Here is a 21195-nt window from a genome sequence, read left to right on the forward strand (position 1 = left end):
TAACTGATTTTACAGCCATCACAGCAGGTGCTTTTGCACTAAATTCATTTTCATTACTCATACTCTTTCTTTAAAAATCAGTGCTTTATTCGACTCTGCCATAGATTAAGACTTCTGATGTTAGAACATTTTATTGATAATTGAACTCTTGATTCTCAGACATTAATTTTAATACGCATGCATGCACACACTTACATATACACACCAGGGTCCATAAACTGCTATAAATTACATTATAGTCTAATGTGATTTATAAAGTAAGTGTATCTTTCCTTGTTCATACCCAGGTTTTTTCCTACTTGCTCAGTAAGGGTAACATAACTGTACTTTCATAATTGGAAACTAGTTTCATGTTGTTTCTGTATTTTCTAAGCTGAATATACAAAAACTAAAATCATTGTTTAAAAATATTTTAAATGTTTAAATATTTTAAATATTTTAATTGTTTAAATATTTTAAATATTTTGATCTCCCAGCCTCCCTCCCCAGGCCCTCCGGAGTGTGGAGCGTATTGTCTGACACTGAGGTTAGCTCCGCGTTTCTCATTTGAGCTGTCATGTGGCTGAGCTGCCCTGGACTCACTCACTCTCCTCCTGGAGGGGGACTGCTCTTCCCATCTGTTTAGCAGATTTTTCCCTCATTTTGTCAAGTCATCACATATGTGTCTTTTTACCCAAACCATGTACTACTTCAGATTCATGATTTTCTCTTATTTTATCTCTGATAGCTCTGTCAACTTAGGTAGCTTATAGAACCTAACCCATTAAGCATTTTTAATTAAAAGGAAGGGAGCCATTACACAGTCATATATCATCTGGAAGCACGTGCGTTTCCCACAGCCCAGTGATCCCGTAGCTGCGTTAGGCATACGCCCTGTCCCTTTCTCTGCAGTTAGTCGTGTGCTGAATACTCGTAACAGATGGTCTCAGATGACAGGTCTGGTGGCATGCAGTTAGCACTTTGATCTAATGGCAGGGAGTTACTTAAGAGTGATCAGTACCTTGAAATTTCTGATCTCTGAAGTACGTTTCTTTTTAACCTCAGTGCAAGACTTCCTGGGGGATTGTCCAGATGTTTACAGCTTCATCCTGGATTAGGAATTATCCAGGGAGTCACTGATCAGTAGGAATTTACTGAATGAAATGCCTGCTGTCTGCTGACTAACACTAAGCTCGTTCCTTTAGGGGCTACAGAGAACTAAAAGTCCTTTAGTGTCCCCATGCCTCGGTGTCTCCATAGTCAGCCCAGAGACGAGGTGGACGGACAGGTGTACGTCAACCTGTGGGGGGTCTGTAGTGTTGAGAATGTGGACACGCACAGTGGGCCTGTGAGATGAGGCTGCCCTAAAGCATGGGACGAGGACTTGGATAAAACTGCACCCAGGCTCTGTCCTGGAGTCCTGCCCGGAGTCCTCCCAGGGGCAGGAGGGCGTGAGGCTGACCTTGAGCGATGGTGGGGAGAGGCTTCTGCTCTGAAGCAGGCTGGGGCCCCCAGGGCTGTTCGGCAAAGGAAGGCCCAGATGGCTGGGGTTGAAGGGAGAGGGGCTGTCCCATCTGGGTCCCCTGGAGAGACCCCCGGAGGGCTTTGTGCGCCATGTTTCCTGTGTCATTTATTGTTGTATCAGATGTGAAAACTGGGCCTTGGAAAAAATAGTTATTCATTTGAAATTAATAATAATAAACTCATGTTAACATAATTGATATTTTTAATGGAAAATAACTATTTTGAAAGCAAAAAGAAAAGAAGAATGGAACGTTTTCTTGTGGCCGGCCTCTTCAGTGTCTGGGTGAGTGGAAGGGCTGGTTTCCTGTTGTTGCACTGCCTTCTGTCTCTGGCTGCCTGTTGTTTTGATTGAAGTGTTTGAGGAGAATCCAGTCTCGTGCAGATGTGTAGTTGATTTGGGGTACTTCAATAGCCTTTTCAGGCAACTGTGGATATTCTTCTTCCATTCGACAGTGGAACTCAACAAGTGATAATTTCTTAAAGGCTGGTGGCAGTGTGCAAGCTGAAACCTCGTCGGCGGACTTTGCTCCTTTGTTGTCCGAAAACCCACTGGTCTAGCTGACACCGAGGAGATCTCTGCCCACTCAGGGCCTTGTAACGTGCGCTGCTCTCGTGAGAAGTACTGATTTGCACAGATCTTCTGAACGTCAGCAATGTCAGAACAGACGTTAACATCTTCACCGATCTCATCAGAGAGATCTTAAGTATTTGAAGCTGTCAAGCTTAGGGGAGCTGATGGAACTTTTTCCAAAATTCTAATCTTGCTTGAGAGCTCAGATTTTATCATTGACAGCAGTGATACATTTCCTGCAATGACAGGTTCACTTTACTCGTTTTTGAGAAAATGTCTTTCTCGGTCTAGGTAGCCATGTTGTCCGTCGTTCTTTCAGTGGAAGTGGGTGTTTGAGGGAAGGAGCAGCCAGTTCCCCCCACAGCGAGGCAGCTGCACAGGGGCTGACCTGGAGACAGCCAGTGCTCTGCTTTGCCTGCCCGTCCACAGAAGACGGCAGTCGTGTGCCTGGGGGTCTGGAGTGGGTAAGAACCGCTGTCACTGCTTCATCAAGGACAGTCCACGTGGACTCAGCTTTTTTGACCGTGAGCTCCTGGCAGTGGAGAGTGACCCGCATGCAGCATTGGTGCCACGGCCCTGATGCCGCCTTCGCGCCGTCAGTCCACATCTCGGCGTGGGGAGGAAGCACGTAACTGCTGAGCAACCTGGAGGAGCAGCTCTGACCTCAAGGGCTCCCGGGTCCGTAGGCAGCTGAGAGCTGCTGCCCTGCAGGGGGTGGCGGCTGTGTCGGCCCTGCTGCAGCAGCGCGCAGTCTGTGATGGGCCACGTCTTGCATTTCGTCTCCCCACCCCGCAGACGTTAGTCGTTTCACACTGAGCCTGCTGAAACCATTCATTCTGCTGAATTCCATTAATTATATGACACCTGGGAAAGCAACACACTGTGTGTCGTGTTTGTGTGAAAAACAGAAGCGGTGGTGAGTCGTGTAGCCAGCAAGCCCCCGCCCAGGACAAACGGAGCCCTGCTGGGTCCTGACACTTTACCTTAACCTGTTTTCAAGCATAGGTACCCACTTTAACTTCGGTTCATCGTGAAGCTTAATGTACCTAATGTTATATGAAGGAAAATGTAAGTTTTAAATTCCTATGAGAAGTTAACATTTAACCAAAGGTCGTTTACATTTTGGTTTATTTTTTTCCCTCTAGGTCGTTTAGGCCAATTGGGTTTGAAGGAAGGGTTTCCATCTGCTGTGAAAAATATTAGTGCGGTTATTGGTATGTTTATACAGCATGCCCAGGATGAAGGTAAAACTTTTGTTTATTATTTTTAAATCATTTGTGTTCCTCTTGCTGAACCTCTTTTTGAGTTCCTACTGTGGCCCTGCTCTGCTGTGCCCTGCTCGTGCGTCTCTGCTGGGGGTGAGGAGTGGGTGATTGTGGGAGCGGCGGTCTGTCTGCATCCTCAGCACTGGCATCTGACTGTGTGTGGGTTTCCTGTGGTGTCAGTGTGGCCGCGTGCCCCATGGGGCAGCGCCTCCCCGAGGAGGTGGGCTCACTGGCCGTCCAGCGCTGACCTCCTGTCTCAGCATGTCGGTACTCTCTTCCTGCTGCCCCGTGAACCCCGAAGGTTGACTGGACCTCAGCCACCTACAGGGGCCCAGCTGAAGCTGCGTCGCGATGACCAAACGAGGTCACGTGTGGAGTGCATGGCGGCCCCAGTGCAGTGCCAGCGGTCATTGCTCAGCATCGGGAGGGAGCGGGGACCTGGATGCCTTGTGAGGCGGCCTTCATGGTGGTGGCGTCCTCTGCTTCGTGTACCGCACGGCACGTGCTCTTACACGCTTACTCTTCTGTGGGAAGAGCTTAAAACTCAAAGTAACCCCTCAAAGTGATGAGTCTTTTATTTGAATGTTATGCGATCCAGGAGTGATGCAGTTACCCTCTTCCTTTCAGAGACACATGGGCACACCTGAAATTTAATGCCAGGTGCTCCTCCCGTGGGAAGTTCTTTGTCTTCCGCTTTCAGGGCGAGGCTTGGCAGGTCGAGCTGATGAGAACTGCTTTCTCTTTGACTTTAGCAGAGCTGCTGAGGGTGCGCGTGACAGTGCCCCCTTTCATGGGCTCAACCATGTATCACCGTCAGAGAGCAGCCAGCAGAGCGAGCGGCTGACGGGTGTCTTCCCGCCGCGCTGTGGGCGCCCCTCTCGGCAGCGTGGCCCCGCTCCCAGGAGCCAGGGCCTCGCGCTGGGTTAGGCCCTGTGCTGGGCCCTGCCCCACAGCGCAGCCCGGGAGCCCCAGGACGACTGTCCGAGGGGTGGTCTTGACTTGTTTTATGCACAGGAAACAAGCCCCAGGAGAAGAGGGCTTAAGGCCTGGGGTGGTCAGCGCCGCCAGCCCACGGCCGGGCTCCCCGCGCCCAGCGCGCAGCCCTGCACGGGGCGCGCGCCCCCGCCGGCTGCAGTCGTCGTGAATTGCTGCTTCTCTTACCGTTAGACCCGGGTCTCCGTCTGCACCGCGTGCCGGCCCTGTGCTGCTCTCGCTGCCCTGCAGATTAGGGGAGGGCAGCTTTACATTTGCATGTGTGGGTTTTGTGACGGCGTCTCTTCGCTTTTAAATAGTAGTAGTTTGCCCTGTAGGGTATTTCATCACTAACAGTATATACTTAATAATAAATTTTAATGAAATAACTCCGAAAATTAAAAAAATTAAATTTGAATTAAGTAACTGCTAAATACACTTACGAGAGTCTAAATGAGAACTCTATACCGTAACCTCTAACCCAGTCTACAGTTAAATGCCATGATCTGTAATCTAGTGTGTGAAGGTGTGGTGTGAGAATAGCTTCTCGTTTGCTCTTACTTTGCTGGTTTCCGTTTCCAAAGTCCACTTACAAATACTTCCGGTGGGTATTTAATGGAGTCATTTACCTGATAATGCTCTGGGGCCCGCATTTTGTCAGAACTTAACCGTGTGGGGTGTGATCCTTCCAGAACTGGCTGGCAAGCCTGGTCACGAGAGGACGCAGCTTCAGGCTGTGCCCTCCACCCCGGCTCTCACTGCCCTCGGGGCGACCCTAGGAACCTGTATCCAGCTGCTCTGGTTTGGGGATTTTTTTCCCTATCTATAGAAGGGACTTAAATGAATTTTTTCATTGTCGAATTTATTTTTAATTTTTGGTTTTCATTGCTGGTAGATATTATTCTGTATTTGAGTAGTATTTCAGTAGATTAACAACATAAAACATTTTGAATAACGAAGATTTTCTCCTTGTTGACTGACATGAAAACTCTTTTCAGATATACCGTGGGGTATACAGCTGGCAGCCGTGTACGCTCTGTGTGACCTGAGTCCCAGCAATCCCGCGGAAATATCCAAGATCCTGGAAGCCTGGCGCAGAGAGACGGCGCACAGCGTGCCCTCGGCCGTGGTCGGCTACCTGCAGGAGGTCAGCGCGCTGTGCGCCGACGAGCTGGCCTGACCCGGCTCGCGCCTGGAGAAGTGCCTTCCCGCGTCCCAGCGGGAGCAGATCAGTCCGCGTCAGGATGCAGACCAAGGTTGCAGAGAGCGAGACCTGAGGGAGAAAAAGGCGCCGAGAGGCTCTCCTCTCTGTGGCAGAGGCAGGGGAGCGCGCAGAGGCTGTTTTCCCCCAGACCACACACATCTCATCAGTGATCTTGTGACGTATGCATTGTGTTTCGTTGTGTCTTGGTCAAACAACAAAAACTTGAACTTAGCCCTTTTTTTGCTGCAGAAAGTGTCCTTTTAGTCGCTTTTTAAAATTGAGTGGCATTTTGTAATGAATTTAATATAAAAACATTGATTTGGTTCCTGAGCCAATTTTGGACTTTGTGCCCAAATGACTGACTAGGAAAAAATGAGGTGGCCCAAAAGCTGGGAGGCCCGTCTGCTGTCTTAGCTGGAAATGGGCTGCAGAGTTCCCCTCCAGGTGTCGTGCACAGCTGATCAGAGTAAATAAAACAGGGAGAGCCTTTAGAAACCCACGTTAGTGCATTTCTTCGTATCTCTAAAGTCCTTAAAAATATTTAACTACGTGTCAGTAAAAGGAGCAGAGCAGACGTCTCCGCGGGCGCCTGCGTGAGCGTGTGCAGACAGGCGCGGGCGGGCGCGCCCCTGCGCGCGCCGTGTGCACGTGAGCAGCTATGATGTGTCTCACATTTGATGGTGTTCCACTTTCGGAATTTTAGTGTTTGTACATAGAAATGGGTTTAATAACTCACCATGGTCCTGATTGTCGTATTTTCATCATTTCTTAAAACTCTTGTATGTGTTTTTTATAATAAAAAATAAAAGTAAGCCATGCACATTATTGTCCTGATGAGTAGAGTCGCACATGGCCTTACTTCTGTTCCAACCAAAGTTGAAGAGAAAACCCTGCACTAAAGCAAAGCCACAGAGCAGCGGCCTCCAGAGGAGACCCCCCGGGTAGAGGCGCGGTCACTGCCAGTACTTAGCTGATTTTCCGTGTTCTCCCGCGGGCTCTTAGTGATAGCAGACACCGCTGGCCCTCCGTCCTTGGTTTGTCCGTCTAACTGCAGTCACTGCCCTTTGACAATTGTGTTGTCACTCCCTCCTCCTGTTTTTAAGTGATTATCACGAACAGATTTATAAACAGCTCTGCCTTGCCCTTTGCACGCTGTAGTTGGTGTGTTGCTTCTTTCTGCCACTGCTTAGTGAGCACGTGCTCTGAGCCAAGGCCTTGCTGAGAGGAGCTGGTGATCAGCTGGTAGAGAAGAACCCTGCCCAGGCACCCTGATCAGTGAACAGTCAACAATGTCAGTAAGTGCAGTGAGGGAGACATGGGGGTCTGTGGTAGGAGAGTGGGAGACCCCTCTCTGTCTCTTTTGGCTAAGGAGGGTCCCTCTGAGGCAAAGGGACCTGCCTGGAAAGGAGGGCACCCTGACAGGTGTCCGGGACAGGTGTGCACGGCTCTGCTCTGAGAGGGCAAGAGCCTGCCATGCGTGGGCAAGAGGCTGGTGTGGGCAGAACATGCTATGTAAGGGGGCGAGCTTCCTTTGTTCGGTGACACGGGTAAACCGCCAGTCACTGGGACCTGGGCAGCCCTGGGCTTGGTCACACTCGCTGGTCGGGAGGTTTGAGCAGAGGCGTCAGATGAGCACAGCTCACCAGGCTGCTCTGTGACGGGGAAGGGGGGCGAGGCGTGGAGCAGGCCTATCCAGGAGTCAGCGCTCATGGTGCTGGTGGCCGTGCAGACCATCGGGGTGGGTGTCACATGGGTCTTGGAGGTGGAATCAGTGTTGAGTTTGTGGCCTGGGGGTGAGGGACAGGTGGGAATCAAGATTGCCAGGGTGTTGATTTGGGCACCTGGGCTTGGGGACACAAACCCTAGGTATATGTTTGGGACATGATACATCCAAGTGGAGGTGACAGGGAGCCTTTACTGGCAAAAGGCTGGAGTTCAGGCAAGAAGGGGCAAAAGTTAGGGAGTGGGTAAGAGCTTGGAGGCTGTTTAAAGCTGGGAGTGCGTGCGTGGTAACCTAGGGAGAAGGGTAACTTCCTGGCTCAGCACCTCTGTGGTTTGAAGCTGTGTGGGAGAGGGAGGAGGAGGAGACCCCCCAGGGCAGGAGGTGGCCGTGCAGCACCTTGGCTGCTCCCTTGCCCCAGCCTGGAAGGCCAGAGGTAGGCAGCCGACCGACCGCCGGAGCCGCCAGTGGAGGAGCGGGGCGGTGGGTGGCCTCTGCTTCCTGCGGGGGTGGTGAGCCCGTGGGCATTTCCCAGGGAAGACGGGCTTAGAGAACGCTGCCGGGTCAGAGGGGTGAGGGAGAGAGCGGGTCTGCAGACTCAGTTTTGGGGAAGATGCGCCCAGAGAACAGGTGTATCACATGGTTCAAACGTTAGTTTAAGCTCAACAGTTGCACGCGTTCTAACTGGGGGTGAGGTGCACCTGACAGCCCCCCCGCGGTGCGGAAGCCCCTCGTCAGCACGGCGCTGACTCCACAGGCCTGAGCCTGCTCAGGGTCTCCCTCAGAGGGTGAAGCAGTTTTAAGCTGTTGTTAAGTTTAGTTTCTGGTCCCCAGGCAGAAGTTGTAGAGTTTTATCGTTTAAAAAAGCTGAATAAACACGAAAAGGTGGGTAAGCCTGTGAGCCTGGAGTTGGGCGGGGCTTCAGGCCGGCGTCGGCCTGTGGGCCCGGGAGGCGCACGGGGCCAGGGGCTCGGGCTGGCCCTGCAGGCAGCCCGGACGGGGCGCAGGGGGGCCTGGCCCGCCCTGCCTGCAGCCGTGCGGCGAGGGCAGGTGACAGCAGTGTTCTTAGTGGACGTCTGGGCCTTGTCCTCATGCACATTCCTAGGGAGGTCCCCGCTTTTCACTACAAGCACAAAATCAGCCTGTAGGTGACACTTCAGGCTGTGATCCCCGCCGCCCCCCAAGAATACCAGGTCACACTGCTTGCTTTGTTTATTAAGGTGGGATGTGGCCACATCTCTCAGATTTTCACTGTAGCGACGCTGTGTCCTTGGACGCGGCGGCCGTTAGGGGGCGCCGTGGCCCCACTGTGAACAGCAGCGTCGGGCGCACAAAGGGCCCCTCGGGCTGCAGTTTGCTCTACGGGAGCCTTTCCGTTTGTATTTTGAGCCTTGAAGAGAGTGAGCTTTACTGCCTTGGCCCATTATGTCCAGAAGCAAGTAGGAAAAACAGGTGGAAAGAGTAACATGTGGACTCAGTGGTATTCGAGGTAATAGCCCCCCTGCCCCCACCCCGAATAAGTAGAAGCAAATACTTTCCCTGTTTGGTCAGATTCTTTCCTGGGCATTTTTTAATGATCCTAAAGCAAAATGCTTTGACCAAAAAAAAAAAGTGCCAGGTGTGAGAGTGACGGTGGGAGGACGGTTCTGTGACACGCTGGATGGCGTGGGTCCCCTGCCCACAGGGACGCATCAGCTGCTTTCACACCGCACCCCGACACCTGCTGTCCTGCAGGGCCACGGCACGGACTCCGTGGTGCGCACGGCTCGGTCTGACCAGCCCGCCTCACTGCGACTGAGGACCCAAGAGTCTCCCTGAGGGGTGTTCCAGAAATTTGAGGGACTTTGGAAAGTAAGACAGAGCCATTAACTTAAACGCTTTCCTCTCTTCATCTCTTCATTTGCCTGACACTTTCTCAGAGAAATTCAGTGTGCTCGTTTTGCTTGTGAAGCAAACGAGAAGTCCCTTTTCTTGCCTCTAAAGAGAATTTTAAGGAAGACCTGCTTTAACAGCGTGACATCTGCCTTCGTGTGCTCCCGTTATTGTTATGAACTAAAGAGCCGCCACCGTACTGTAGTCAGTTTGTTCAGCGAAAGCATTGTGACCATGTAGCCAAAGACAGAATGGTGAGTGAGAAGCTGTGAGACAGGGTTCAACCCAGTTTTATGAAAATGGAAGCATCCATTTGTGAAGGACTTCAGGTCTGGGGAAGGACTGTAGGACCAGGGCTTCCTGCCTGTGCTTGGAACCGGCCCTCTGCGGGGCTCTGCTTCTGCTGGGAACCGTGGTGCTGCCCGGGCACCTGTCCAGGGGCTGGATCCTGGGGACAAGGCGGGATGTGAGGCGGGCTGACCCCCAGACCAGCGGTTCTCACAGGGCACGGCCTCACCCGGGGGCTGTCCGGTGTGTGCAAGCCTCCAGGTGAGACGCGTGCTCCCTGCAGCGTGGGAGCCCTGTCCTGCCCTGGGCACCACCTGTTCTCCCGGGCCCTCTGTGTTCAGGTCAGATCTCCGCTGTCCAGGTAGCCGGGCCCCTGTCCCCTTCCTGACCCGTGTCAGTGGGAATTTGGGAGAAGATGAGGTGTGCACATTAACTGCCTTCCACCCTCTGGAACTGAATCTAGTCCCTGTCTCTTGTTTTTCATTTTTTTATGTCATCTTTAAGAATGTTATTTTTCCCTAACAAATAGCCATTGATTGCTGCTCGGGAGATAATTTCACCCTAAATCGTGAGCGTTCAACTGACAAAACTCCACAGAGGAGGAAACGGGGGGTGGGAGAAGTGAACCCCGACCCTGACCCCACCACCCTTGGCTTTCACAGAAGGGCCACTCTTGGCTGCCGTGTTCTTATATATAAATTTGTATTATTAAATATCCATTTTAATGGTTTAAGTTTCAATCCAACGTGTTTTATTATTTGATTTAATCTTTTCATCCTAGTTTTGTGTGCATGTAGTGAATGAAATGTCAAAACAGGTCACACACTGGAATGTCTGTCCCTGTCGCTCAGGCCCTGATTTCCCAGGCAGCTCTGTGACCAGGCTGTGGGCTTCCTTCCAGAGACCCCAGGTCCACAGAGGTGAGGGTCCTGTGCCCACCCCCAGCTCCTTCCGATGGAGCCAGAACCTAAGGGCCTCACCTGCTCTGCTCCCCTCCTGAGGTCCCTGGAGGGTAGCAACAGACTCAGACACTTCCCCCGTCTCCCACCTGCTTTTCCACTGGGGAAGTTGTCCCCAAGGGTGGAAGGCGCGGGCAAGGGAGCACTTCGGGTTAACTGAGCAGCCGATCCTGCCAGGAGGTCAGGTCTGGAGGGCTGTCCCTCTGCTCTGCCCCTCTCCCCGGGGCTGCTGTCCTCTTGTCCCCCGAGGGAGGAGAGCCCCACATGCCCACACCTCGCCTCTGCTCCCCACTGACTTGGGGGGCAGGCGAGTGTTGCGGGGTCTCCACCCAGCTGTCACCCCAGGCAGCACGAACACCGCAGCTCCTGACTCCAAGGACGTTTGTTTGTGTTCCCTAAACTCCAGGCCAACCTCAGTTAGCTTCTTCAAAGCAGCCTTAATAGAGACGCAGCAAAGCCTGAGAGGAGGTGACCATTCTGATTTCTGAATAAAAACCGCGTTTCATGTTTCGTGACAGTTCTTAAAGGAAAAGAGCGCCTGTGCTGTCTCGGGGGCTGGCTTTTAGAGGCAGCCGGCGCCTTTATGATGAGGTCACCTTGTGCCGCGCACGGGTGAGCCTGCGTCACCGTGCCCATTCACGCCTGCTCCGCTCCTGCTGTGCTGAAGGCGCCTTGGTCACTCGGACTCAGGAGGGGCCTGGAGCTGGGAGGTGACTGACAAGGTGGTGAAGCCCCAAACACGAGTGCCCGGCACTGCCCTGCCCTGCCGGGACTCCTTGCCCGGCGTGGCCCTCGGTGGGGGGACCTGGCCCACCTGCCTCCTCCGGCCTGTCTGTCAGGTGCCTGCGGATAACTGGGGGCTTTTTAAGAGAAAACCACGGTCATGTTTGCAAGTGTTTGGACAGTCCAAATCCGACCTCCAGGAGCGGCCTTCGTAGGAAGACCTGGGGCGTCAGTGTGCTTCTGCAGGAGGGAGATCTGCTGACCTATATCCCTCTATTTTTTTCAACCATTGCTTCACCTTTGGAGAAAAAATAGTAAGTTTCTGGAGAAAGAGGAGTGAGTTCTCACAGAGGCATTTAGCCTGCAGGGGCTTCTTTTTCTGAGTGGAGTCCCCTGCCCCCACTGTCCTGACCCTGCAGAGGAGGGCCAAGGTCACGTGACCCCAAGGCACCATCCCTTTGGGGAGCGCCCATCGGTCGTTGATCCAGAGGCCAGCAGGACTTCAGCTCAGGCTTCTGCTCCCACATCACCCCGAGGAGAACCTGCCAGTGTGGGGCGTTTCCTGCCTCTGGAGTCTTGTTCGCATGCAAATATCTAGAAAAGTGTATGTGGAATCTAAACAATGATACAAATGAATTTATTTTCAAAACAGAGAGAGACTCATAGACACAGAAAACAAATTTATGGTTACCAAATGGGAAAAGGAGAGTAAGGTAACTTAGGAGTTTGGGATTAACAGTTACACATCACTGTATGTAAAATAAAGAACAAGAACCTCCCGTACAGCACAGGGAACTGTATTGAAAGCTTGTAATAGCCTATAATGAGAAAGAATCTGAAAAATTATATACATATATATATACACACACATATACATATATGTGTGTGTATATATAGACAATCTGAATCACCTTGCTGTACACCTGAAATTAACACAACATTGTAAATCAACTATACTTCAATTAAAAAGAAAAGAAAAGAAGAGCATAGTTGGGTTCTGTTGTGGTGACAGTTGCGCCCCAGAGTCATGCTGTCAGTTGCGGAGCCATGTCATCGAGCAAGGGTGAGACCAGGAGAACCAAACATGACCCATGTGCCGCCTTAAAAGCTGAAGAAGTGCTTTATGCTCAACATCATTCGTCATGAGAGAAATGCAAATTTAAGCCACGGGCACTAATCTGCCTTTTGATGGCTAATGTTGAAAAGACACATCTTGCCAAATGCTGGCAAAGTGATGCTGAGCATTTTCATGCGTTTTTGTCATCATACATCTTTCTTTGCTAAAATGTCTGTTCAAATCTGTTGCCCACTTTTTTATTGAGTCAGTTTTTGCCTTTTTACCATAGAATTTGAGAGTTCTTTTTATATTGTGGATACAAGTTCTTTATCAGCATGTGATTTGTGCTTTTCCTTACCCTGAAGAGGAAATGAGTTTTCTGGATTTTCATGCAATTTTAAAATGCATAACTTTTAATTTCTAAATAGAAATATTGGCATCAAAAAAGCTACAATTTCATAAACTGTAAGTTCACTTTTTTTTCCGGCTTTCTTTAGCTGTACATCCCATTTTTAAAACACTTAAGAAAAGGAAATCTGATTGTGAAGGCTTTGTTTTTTTTCATACGTTGAGCTTTGCATTTTGTCCTGTGAATGAAAAATATTGCAGCCATGTAGTAAACAAAGGACGCTGTCCTCAGCTGCTACCGCCACCCCCGACAGCAAGGGGAGGGGAGGGAACTCAGGATGGAGGCCAGCAGGCAGCTGGGCCTCTGCTGCCGCCCCCACGGTGCCCCCTGAGGGGCCTCAGGATGGGAATGAACAGGACACCAGCCCCGGACACCTCGGTGCACATCAAAGGAGAGGTTTCAGTGAGCGCAGACTGTTGTATCTTCCCTTACATAGAAAAGCACCAAATTCCGTAACTCGAGATACCTTGTTTTCTTTAACAGAAATCTGATGTCCCAACTACCTGATCTGTGTTGCAAAAACTCCTATATATCCTGGATCCTCCCTGGCCTCTTCGGAGCAGCCCCTCAGAGCCATCTAAAAGGCTACACCTCAGGCTTAAGTCCTCAGGAATTCCCCCAAGTAAAGCATAACTCTCAACTTCTAGGTTGTGCATTGTTTTCAGTTGACAGTCCTTGCCTGGCATTCCTTTCCACTCACTTCCCACCATCTGACCGAGTGCAGGGAAAGGAGAGAGAAAAAGCCATCTTAAGAAAACCCTTGTGCCTGCTGTCTCAAGTTGAGTTTTTTTTTTTAAATCCCACGCAAGTGCGTTTCAATGTTGACCTCAGTTCCCTTCCTCTCCTCGGAGCTGGGGCCTGCAGTCACCTGGCCTTCCCGGCAGGGGGCGCTCTGCACCTTGGTCGTGAGCCCAGAACCATCCACTGGTCCGGAGACCCTCCCACATAAACACAGGCTCAGGAGAGAGAAGAGACAAAAGGACGCAGAGGTGTATTTCACATGAACCTACTGCTTTCTTTTTTCCAAACATGCTCCCGGTGTGTTCTAAGGAGGAAACGTCCATGGAGCAAAGACTGCGTCAGCTGGTGGTGGCCGCGCTCTGGAGGACCTGGGAGGGAGCGTCCTGCGCAGAGGTTTTGAGCGAGTGTTGCGCAGTTACACCGTTACCTTTCGGCCTGGTCGCACACCGCAGCTCTCCTGGAGCTACAGCGGTGGGGCCGGGGGGCGCGGGGCGGGGCTGGGGCAACGCCGGACGTCAGTCGACCTGTCTTCCTTTGTGACTTCACGTGGCTCTTTGCACCCCTGGGCCTCGTCTTCTGTCTTAGTGTAGCAATGATGAAACAAGCCGTGCAGATACCATAAATATTTTTATGGGTCACCCCGGAAATCTTGGTGGGGCTCAAAATTTTTTCTCTAGAAAATACAAATAACGCGCCAGAAGAAATCCGCTGCAGACACTGAGAACCTGCGCGCAGGAGATGTTCAGCCTTGGCGACGTGTCTTTGTGTTGGCAAAGGCCACGTTTCAGTCTGTGACCCCAGTGGGGTCCTGGTCGTTTGTCAGTGGACACCGTTAGTGTTTGCTCACCATCGGAATGAAATTCCTGTGATTGCTTTATTTGCCTTTGTTGTTTTCCTGTTGTTGTTTCTGTTGTTTTTCTTTTCTTTTTTTTTTTTTTTTTTTTTTTTGGACGGGGGGTGTTGGGAGAGTGGGGGTTTGCTTTCAATGTGCCAAGTTCCTGCACAGGTATCACAATATTCTTTGTTAACTATCAGCAATTATGTGCCACTGATTTCAACTGATTAACTTTTTATAGATTTTTCTTGGTAGTTTGTCAAGACAAACTACTGTTTTTTAACATAGAGGACTGCTGTATCTCTGTCTTCCTCGGAGCCTGCTGGAAATCAGGCACTGCTGTGATCCCCGCGGGCTTCCCACGCCGGGCCGGGGCGGCGAGGTGACCTCAGTGCCGGCGGAATGTGGCTCGCGAAGAACACTGAGTGGAGCCGAAGAGACCTGCGGCCGCAGCTGGCCTCCCGGGCGGTGCGCCGTGCCGGGCGTGAGGCGCGCTTCCCGTCCAGAGCCTGCGTTTCGCCGCGTCAGGCTGAGCAGATGGGGAAAGTGGCAGAAAGGCCAGACGTGGTTTACAGCCACTTCCCTTGTCTCTTGAAAGAAGATAGATGGGGGCCTGGTGCTCCCCGCCTTTAGAGCAGGACGGCCAGCCGACTGCTCGAGGCAGAGGACACGCGGTGGCCCAGAGCGCGATCAGCCCCGGCTGCTCCCCGGCCCCAGCGGCCGTCCCCGCGGCCGCCCTCCGCGGTGACCTCAGCACCGATCGGGCGCCAGCCAGGTGCGAGCGCCCGGGGGCGGCGCGGAGCTCGGGGCAGGGCTGGCGAGGCAGAGGCCAGGCGCAAGCTAGGCCTCAGGCTCCCGTGCGGAGCCGCCGGCTCCCCGCCCCGTGTGTGTGTCCTCGGGGCAGGCTTCCTCTCCTCTGCAGAAAGGGAGAAGCCAGCACGTATCAGGAACCTCACAGTCACCTCCACTCTGTCGGATGATTTTACCCCGGACTCGCTCACAACGTGTGTGTGGGAGTCCAGATTTGACGATGCATTTCCCTTCTCAGTTATTAATCTTGCACAGATTTATTCAACATTTTACTCACAAAAGCCTCTGAGAGCAATTAACAGCAGCTTTTTGTCATTATTTAAAATACATGTTTCTGCCCAACAATTAATTTAAAATTAGAAGTAACTTAAGTATTGTCCTTTATGTCATAAGGGCTTATTTGAGATTTAAAACAGTAACTTCGTAGTAGTGACACATTTACTTTTAAACTTAGTAAAGTATCTACTTTCATGTCGGCGTTCACAGCTACCAGACGAAAGGCTACCGTGACGCTCACTTTAATGCGGCGTTTGTGAAGCCGCAGTGGGCCAGCAGCCAGGGGAGGGGGCAGGCTCTGCCCTGGGGAAGCTCTGCACAGCGCACACCCACCTGAGTGTGTAGCTACCTCGTCCCAGGACACACACTTCCGCCCACGCACCCAAACCCTGAGGTGTGCTTTAAAAATATGCCTCCGGGGGCCCCTGGAACCTGTGAACACGCCCACCCGTGGTCAGGAGAGCAGGGCGGAAATGGGAGCTAAAGGGGGGACCCTGCAGAGGTGCACACAGAGAGCACAGCTGAAAATGCTGGATAAAATATTTACAATATAATGCACAGTTGAACCCACAGAAAATAAGGGACTCTCCCACAGGGAAGAAAGGACAAGGAAACTGGAATCCACAGTGGGAGGGATCACAGGCCTGGACGGGAACGGAAGGGAGGAAACGGGTCTTGGATGGCAAACAGGTTGAGGTTTAAGGGCCTTCCTGTTGAGGACGGTCACAGGAGACAAGGCCTTGGGCCAGAAGAACGTGTTCTCATCACCGACAACTCCGCCCCATAAACTCATAAACCCCTGGGTCAAGCCAAGAAAAAATCCACAGAAGGAGAAGGCAGGTACGGGAACACCTGCACCTCCCTCCATCCTAGCTGTGGGCAAAGCTAGAAAAACTACACACACACACACACACACACGCACACACGCACACACACATGCACACACACTCACCAGTATCTTGCATGAGAATTTCTACCCGAAGTCCCGTACTCATGGGAGCCTGGGCAGGAATGACACCACCTACGTGGCCCCAATCTCTCCAAATTAGTTTACAGGGCCCCCAATTCAGCAGCACTAATGCCCCCAGGAAAGGCAAGTGCACATCCTCGTCAGAGAAAAGCTCTTTCTAAACCGTCTTTGAAGAATCACTACAGATAAAGTTCCAAGGAGCATGAATTCATACCCATACCCACCAAATTATTAAACAGATGAGAAATAAACCCAGAAACAACAAACTGTTGTCAGATTTATGGGATTTGTATATGTTTTATTTATGTGGTTTAGAATACATAAAATAATTGTCTTTAATTTGTTTTAAAAATAGTAGGGGAATATGAAAGTGTGACAAAAGAATAAGAGATTGTAAAAATTTATGAGACAGCAGATTTGAAGAAGAACAAAATAGAACTTCTAAAAACAAAAAAGATACAGATACGCCCACACACGTTTATTTCCAAGTATGAAGCCAAGGGACAGGATAAGAGCAAATTAGTTTCAAATGATGAGATATTGGTATAAAATTTCTCTGGCAGTAATTACCCAGAAAACAACTCAGAGAGACAAAATGAGAGAAAACAGAGAGAAGGTAAGAGATGCAGACGATGTCTTTTTGGTTAGAATGTAGAAAATAAGAGACTGTTGCTCTCAGGAACCCAAACAAGGTGGATGAGCCGCAAAACCATGGTCTTTCTAAACCAGAGAGCTGATGCAGCAGCCACGAAAGGGGGGAGAATCAGAGTGTGAGAACTGAGACAGGGCAGCCAAAGACTGCCTGGAATTGCAGCTGCCATGACAGGGCACCAGCAGGAGGCCCGGGCGTCCTCCCCCCGCCCTCCCCCAACACTTCAGGGTCCCCACTGACCTCGCTGCAGGAGGGGCAGGAGCGCTGAAAGGGACCCCTCCAAAGCCGGCCAAGCAGAACCAGGCCTTCACACGGGTCCAGGGCCTGGGGCCAGCCGGGAAAGCGAAGAGAGCGCTCCAACAGCCTACCATGCTGTCGGTCAAGTCGTAAGTCAGAAGGCGAGCTATCATGGTGTGGAAAGCATGAATCGATTCGGAGAATCTTGCTGGCGTTCACGCCAAAATTACCGCAGAATGGAAATCCTGAGCCCACCCTCAAAATACTTGCAGCTAGCAGTGAACTTAAACCAGCTAAGCTTGCCCAAAAGTTCAGACCCAGCTTAATTATAGAACAAGATGACTCAGTCACTCCAGGCCAGTGACCTGACACAAGAAAGAAAGCTCTTTTCTAAAGGAAAACATTTACTTCAGCCTCTCCTGTTCTGACATCTCATGAGGAAGGAAGAAGACAGTTAATAGAAGCAGAACTGTAGGGAGACCAGATACTGGAATTATTCGAGAGGAGCTTTAAAATACCTAGGAATTTGCTAAATGATCGACTAGAAATTGTGTACAGTATGGATGAGGAGATGGTGAATTTCAGCAGATACAAAGCAATTACAAAAATAAACCAAGCAGAAGTTCTAGAAATGAGAAATACAATATCAGAAATACATATTTTATTGGGTCTAATAGCACAATGACTCAGCAGAGGAAATAAGGCATGAACCTGAGGATGAGGACAGGTGAACTGAAATCATTCAGACTAAAATGCAAAGAGGAAAAAATAACAAACAAAAAAAATAAACCAGACCAAAACAAAACAGAATAGATAAGTATGTCTTAACCTATGGGACAGTATCACATGGCCCAATATATCTGTAATTGAAGCCCCAAGAAGGAGAAAACAGAAGAAATATAAATATTTAATGAGATATTTGCTGAGAATGGTCTAAAATTGATGAAAAACATCAACCCACAAATCCAAAAAGCTCAGAAAACACCATTCAGGAAAAATACAAAGGACACGCATGTGTGCACACACACACACATCCCATACATACACAAACAAACGTCAACCTAGAGTTCCATATGCTACAAGAATAGCCTTACAAGTAAAGGTAAGCCAATCTCAAACTGTTACATGTTGTATAATTTCATTCTTGAAATGGCAAAATTATAAAATGGGAGACAGATTAGTGGTTACTAGGGGTCATCGATGGGGGGAGAGGAGAGAGGGCAACATGAGAGATCCTTTCAGTGTCGGAAGTTCCACTGGCATTGCATCTGTGCCAACATCCTGGCAATGTTGCACATGGTTCTATAAGGCGTAAGGTGTTATCGCTGGAGGAAACTAACGAGTAAAGGATACATGGACTCTCTGTATTTCTTAACCTTACGTGTGAGTCTGCTATTGTCCCAAAGTAAAAAGATAAATTTAAAAATTGGAGGCAAAATAAATACATTTTCAGAGATGAAAGCTGGGAGAATCTCTCTCCATCAAAATTTCTCTTCAAGAAACACTGAAATAATTTCTGCGGGCTAAAGAAAAATTATATCGGATTCAACCCTGAATCTGTAGGAAGCAATGAAGATCACCAGAAAAGGTGCATATTTGTATAAATTTAAAAGACCTTATCAATGTGTGTGTATTCTTGAAACTGCACATATATATCTTTGAATAGTAAATTCCAAAATTTTAGAGTAGGGAGGGAAAGAAACCAAGAGAGGTAATGGCATCTGGAGACGGTCACACCTGCTACGCCGCACGCAGGAGGGGAGAAAAGAAGTGCTGTTCTGACGGCAGGAGACGGACAGTGATAAACGAACGTGGTTGGAAAGTCAGAGTGGCCTTGCTCCTGCTGCAGAGGAGCTTAAAATGCAAGAGGAGGAGTTGCATCTTGTGAGGTCATCCAGTGCCCCCAGGTGTATCAAAGCCAGTTGTCAAAACTTGTGTGAAGAATCAAACTGAGGAAAGATTATATTGTTGCTCTATATTAATACCCTGTAAGCCAGGTTTTAAAATGTGCTTGTTTGAGTTTCATTAAAAATAAAAAAAAACCTCAGTCACTAATTCACTCCAAATGAAAATCTATTTGAGATAAACTGTAGACCTAAATGTAGAGACTAAAACAAAAAATACATAGAAGAATGTATTTGTGATCTTGAGGCAAGAAAAGCTTTCTTGTGAGGCAAAGGTATGATCATAAAATCAAAAATGATAGATTAGACTTCATCCAATACAAAAAGGTGATAAAGGACCACAAAGCATTATCAATAAAATAAACAGGCAAGTCACAGACTGAGGATGTGTTCATAAAGCAAAGTATTTGTATCCAGAATACATAAAGAACTCCTGAAACCCAATAACAAGAAGACAGCCCAATTTGGGGCAAAGGCACACAAGTACGTCACGAAAGAAGACACATAAACAGTCAGTAAGCACGTGAAATACTGCTCAACATCATTAATCATCAAGAAAATGCATACTTAAAACCCAGTGAGGAGTCACTACATTCTCCACTGGAGTGTCCAAACTTGACCGGAGCCAGCGCTGGAGAGCCCTGGGGCAGCCGGACCCCCACGTGTTGCTGGGGGGAGTGTGAAATGGAACGACCACTCGGCAAAGTGTCGGTTTCTTGGAGTGTTAAATCTACTTATCTGATGACCCAGTAATTCCATTCCACTTAGGTATTTGTCCAGAATAAATGTGTATGTCCACACAGAGACTTCTGTAAGACGTTTATAACAGTCAAATCTGGACTGCTGATCAACAGAATGGATAAACTATGTTTGTTCACACAGTCGAAAATTGCTCAGTGAAAAGAAAAAAAAGAATAGATTACTGATGCACACGCACTACGTGTTAAGTCTCAGAATAACAGGCTGAATGTAATAAGCAAACACAAAAAAGACACACTGTATAATTCAGTAGGAATAAATGTCTGGAATAAGCAAAAGAGACCCACAGTGGTAGAAGTCAGATGAGTGCTTGCTTCTGGGTGGGAGGAGGAGATGAGACTAGCGTCTGCTGTTGAAAGTGCTCTGTGCCTCTTCACAGAGCCTCATGGACTAGTCCACTTGCTATCTGAGCATTTCAATGTGTGTAAGTTGTATTCAAAGACACCTTTCCTTGTGTGCATTTGGGTAATGCTGCCACCCCCAGCAGAAAGAGCAGAGCTGATACTTGAAGTTTCCTTCACATGGAAATTTCTAGAGGGAAGAAAAAGAACGGATTTGAGAACATCACCGCAACGACCAGCTCCTTCTGCTCCTCCCTCAGAGCCTCTGCCCTCTGCAGGTGCCCACCTCCGTGCTCTCTCTGGTTCAGGGGCAGCGAGGCAAGGGACCCAGCAGCATAGCTGCTTTCTGGGGGAACATGACAATTCTCTCCCTGTGGAGTTCCAGAAAGAAGGGAATATCCACCAGCTGCCATCGTCAACTTTAGGTGTCACCTTGGCTAGGCTGGGCTGCCCTGTGCTTTGGACAAACACCCATCTACATGTTGCTGTGGAGGTACTTTCTAGATGTGATTAACATCTACAATTAATTGACTTTAAATAGAGGAGTTTCCCCTTAACGATGTGGGTGGGCCTCATCCAATCAGTTGAAGGCTCTCAGAGCAAAGACCAAAGTTTTCCAAAGAAGAAATTCAGCCTCAAGATGGGAACATAGAAACCCTGCCTTGCCTTCCAGCCTGCTGCCCTCTGGAATTCAGACTCAGGACTGCAGCATCAACTCTCAGCAAGCTGAATTCCCAGCCCACTCCATGGACTTCAGACTTCCTGGCCCCCACAATGGTGTTAGACAATTCCTTAAAATAAATCTCTCTCTCTGTCTCTCTATATCCTTATCTGTACATAGATATAGAGAGAGGTGATGTGTGGGTGTGTGGAGATACATAGACATTGATGTAGAGATCCCTACATACCTACATGTCCCGGGAAATATGCAGACTGTGGCTACAATCCTACTTGTCTGTCTGTCTGTCTATCCTTTCACCATATCACTGCTCCCCAGAGACCCAGAACCTCATGTCCATGATGAACATGTCCTCCATGTCTCTGAAGAACCCAGACTGACACACCTGCTGTACCTCCCTCTGCACCAGCCCAGCATCCTGAGTCAGAGGAGCAGGTGGCCCGGTGTG

General features: G+C 49.6%; 1 protein-coding gene across 2 annotated transcripts in view; it reads left to right on the plus strand.

Moving 5' to 3' along the window:
• Nucleotides 1-6665, plus strand: part of ICE1 (interactor of little elongation complex ELL subunit 1) — a 48481-nt gene extending 41816 nt beyond the window's left edge. For both annotated transcript variants that reach the window (XM_031442936.2, XM_064479306.1), the window contains exons 18-19: nt 3220-3318; nt 5310-6665. In XM_031442936.2, the coding sequence (XP_031298796.1) occupies nt 3220-3318; nt 5310-5491 (281 nt within the window). In that variant the 3' untranslated portion in view covers nt 5492-6665. The remainder of the gene's footprint in view (nt 1-3219; nt 3319-5309) is intronic.
• Nucleotides 6666-21195: the final 14530 nt, after the last annotated feature.

The sequence above is a fragment of the Camelus dromedarius genome, chromosome 3 (genome assembly GCF_036321535.1).
Source record: "Camelus dromedarius isolate mCamDro1 chromosome 3, mCamDro1.pat, whole genome shotgun sequence".
In the NCBI taxonomy this organism is placed as follows: Eukaryota; Metazoa; Chordata; class Mammalia; order Artiodactyla; family Camelidae; genus Camelus; species Camelus dromedarius.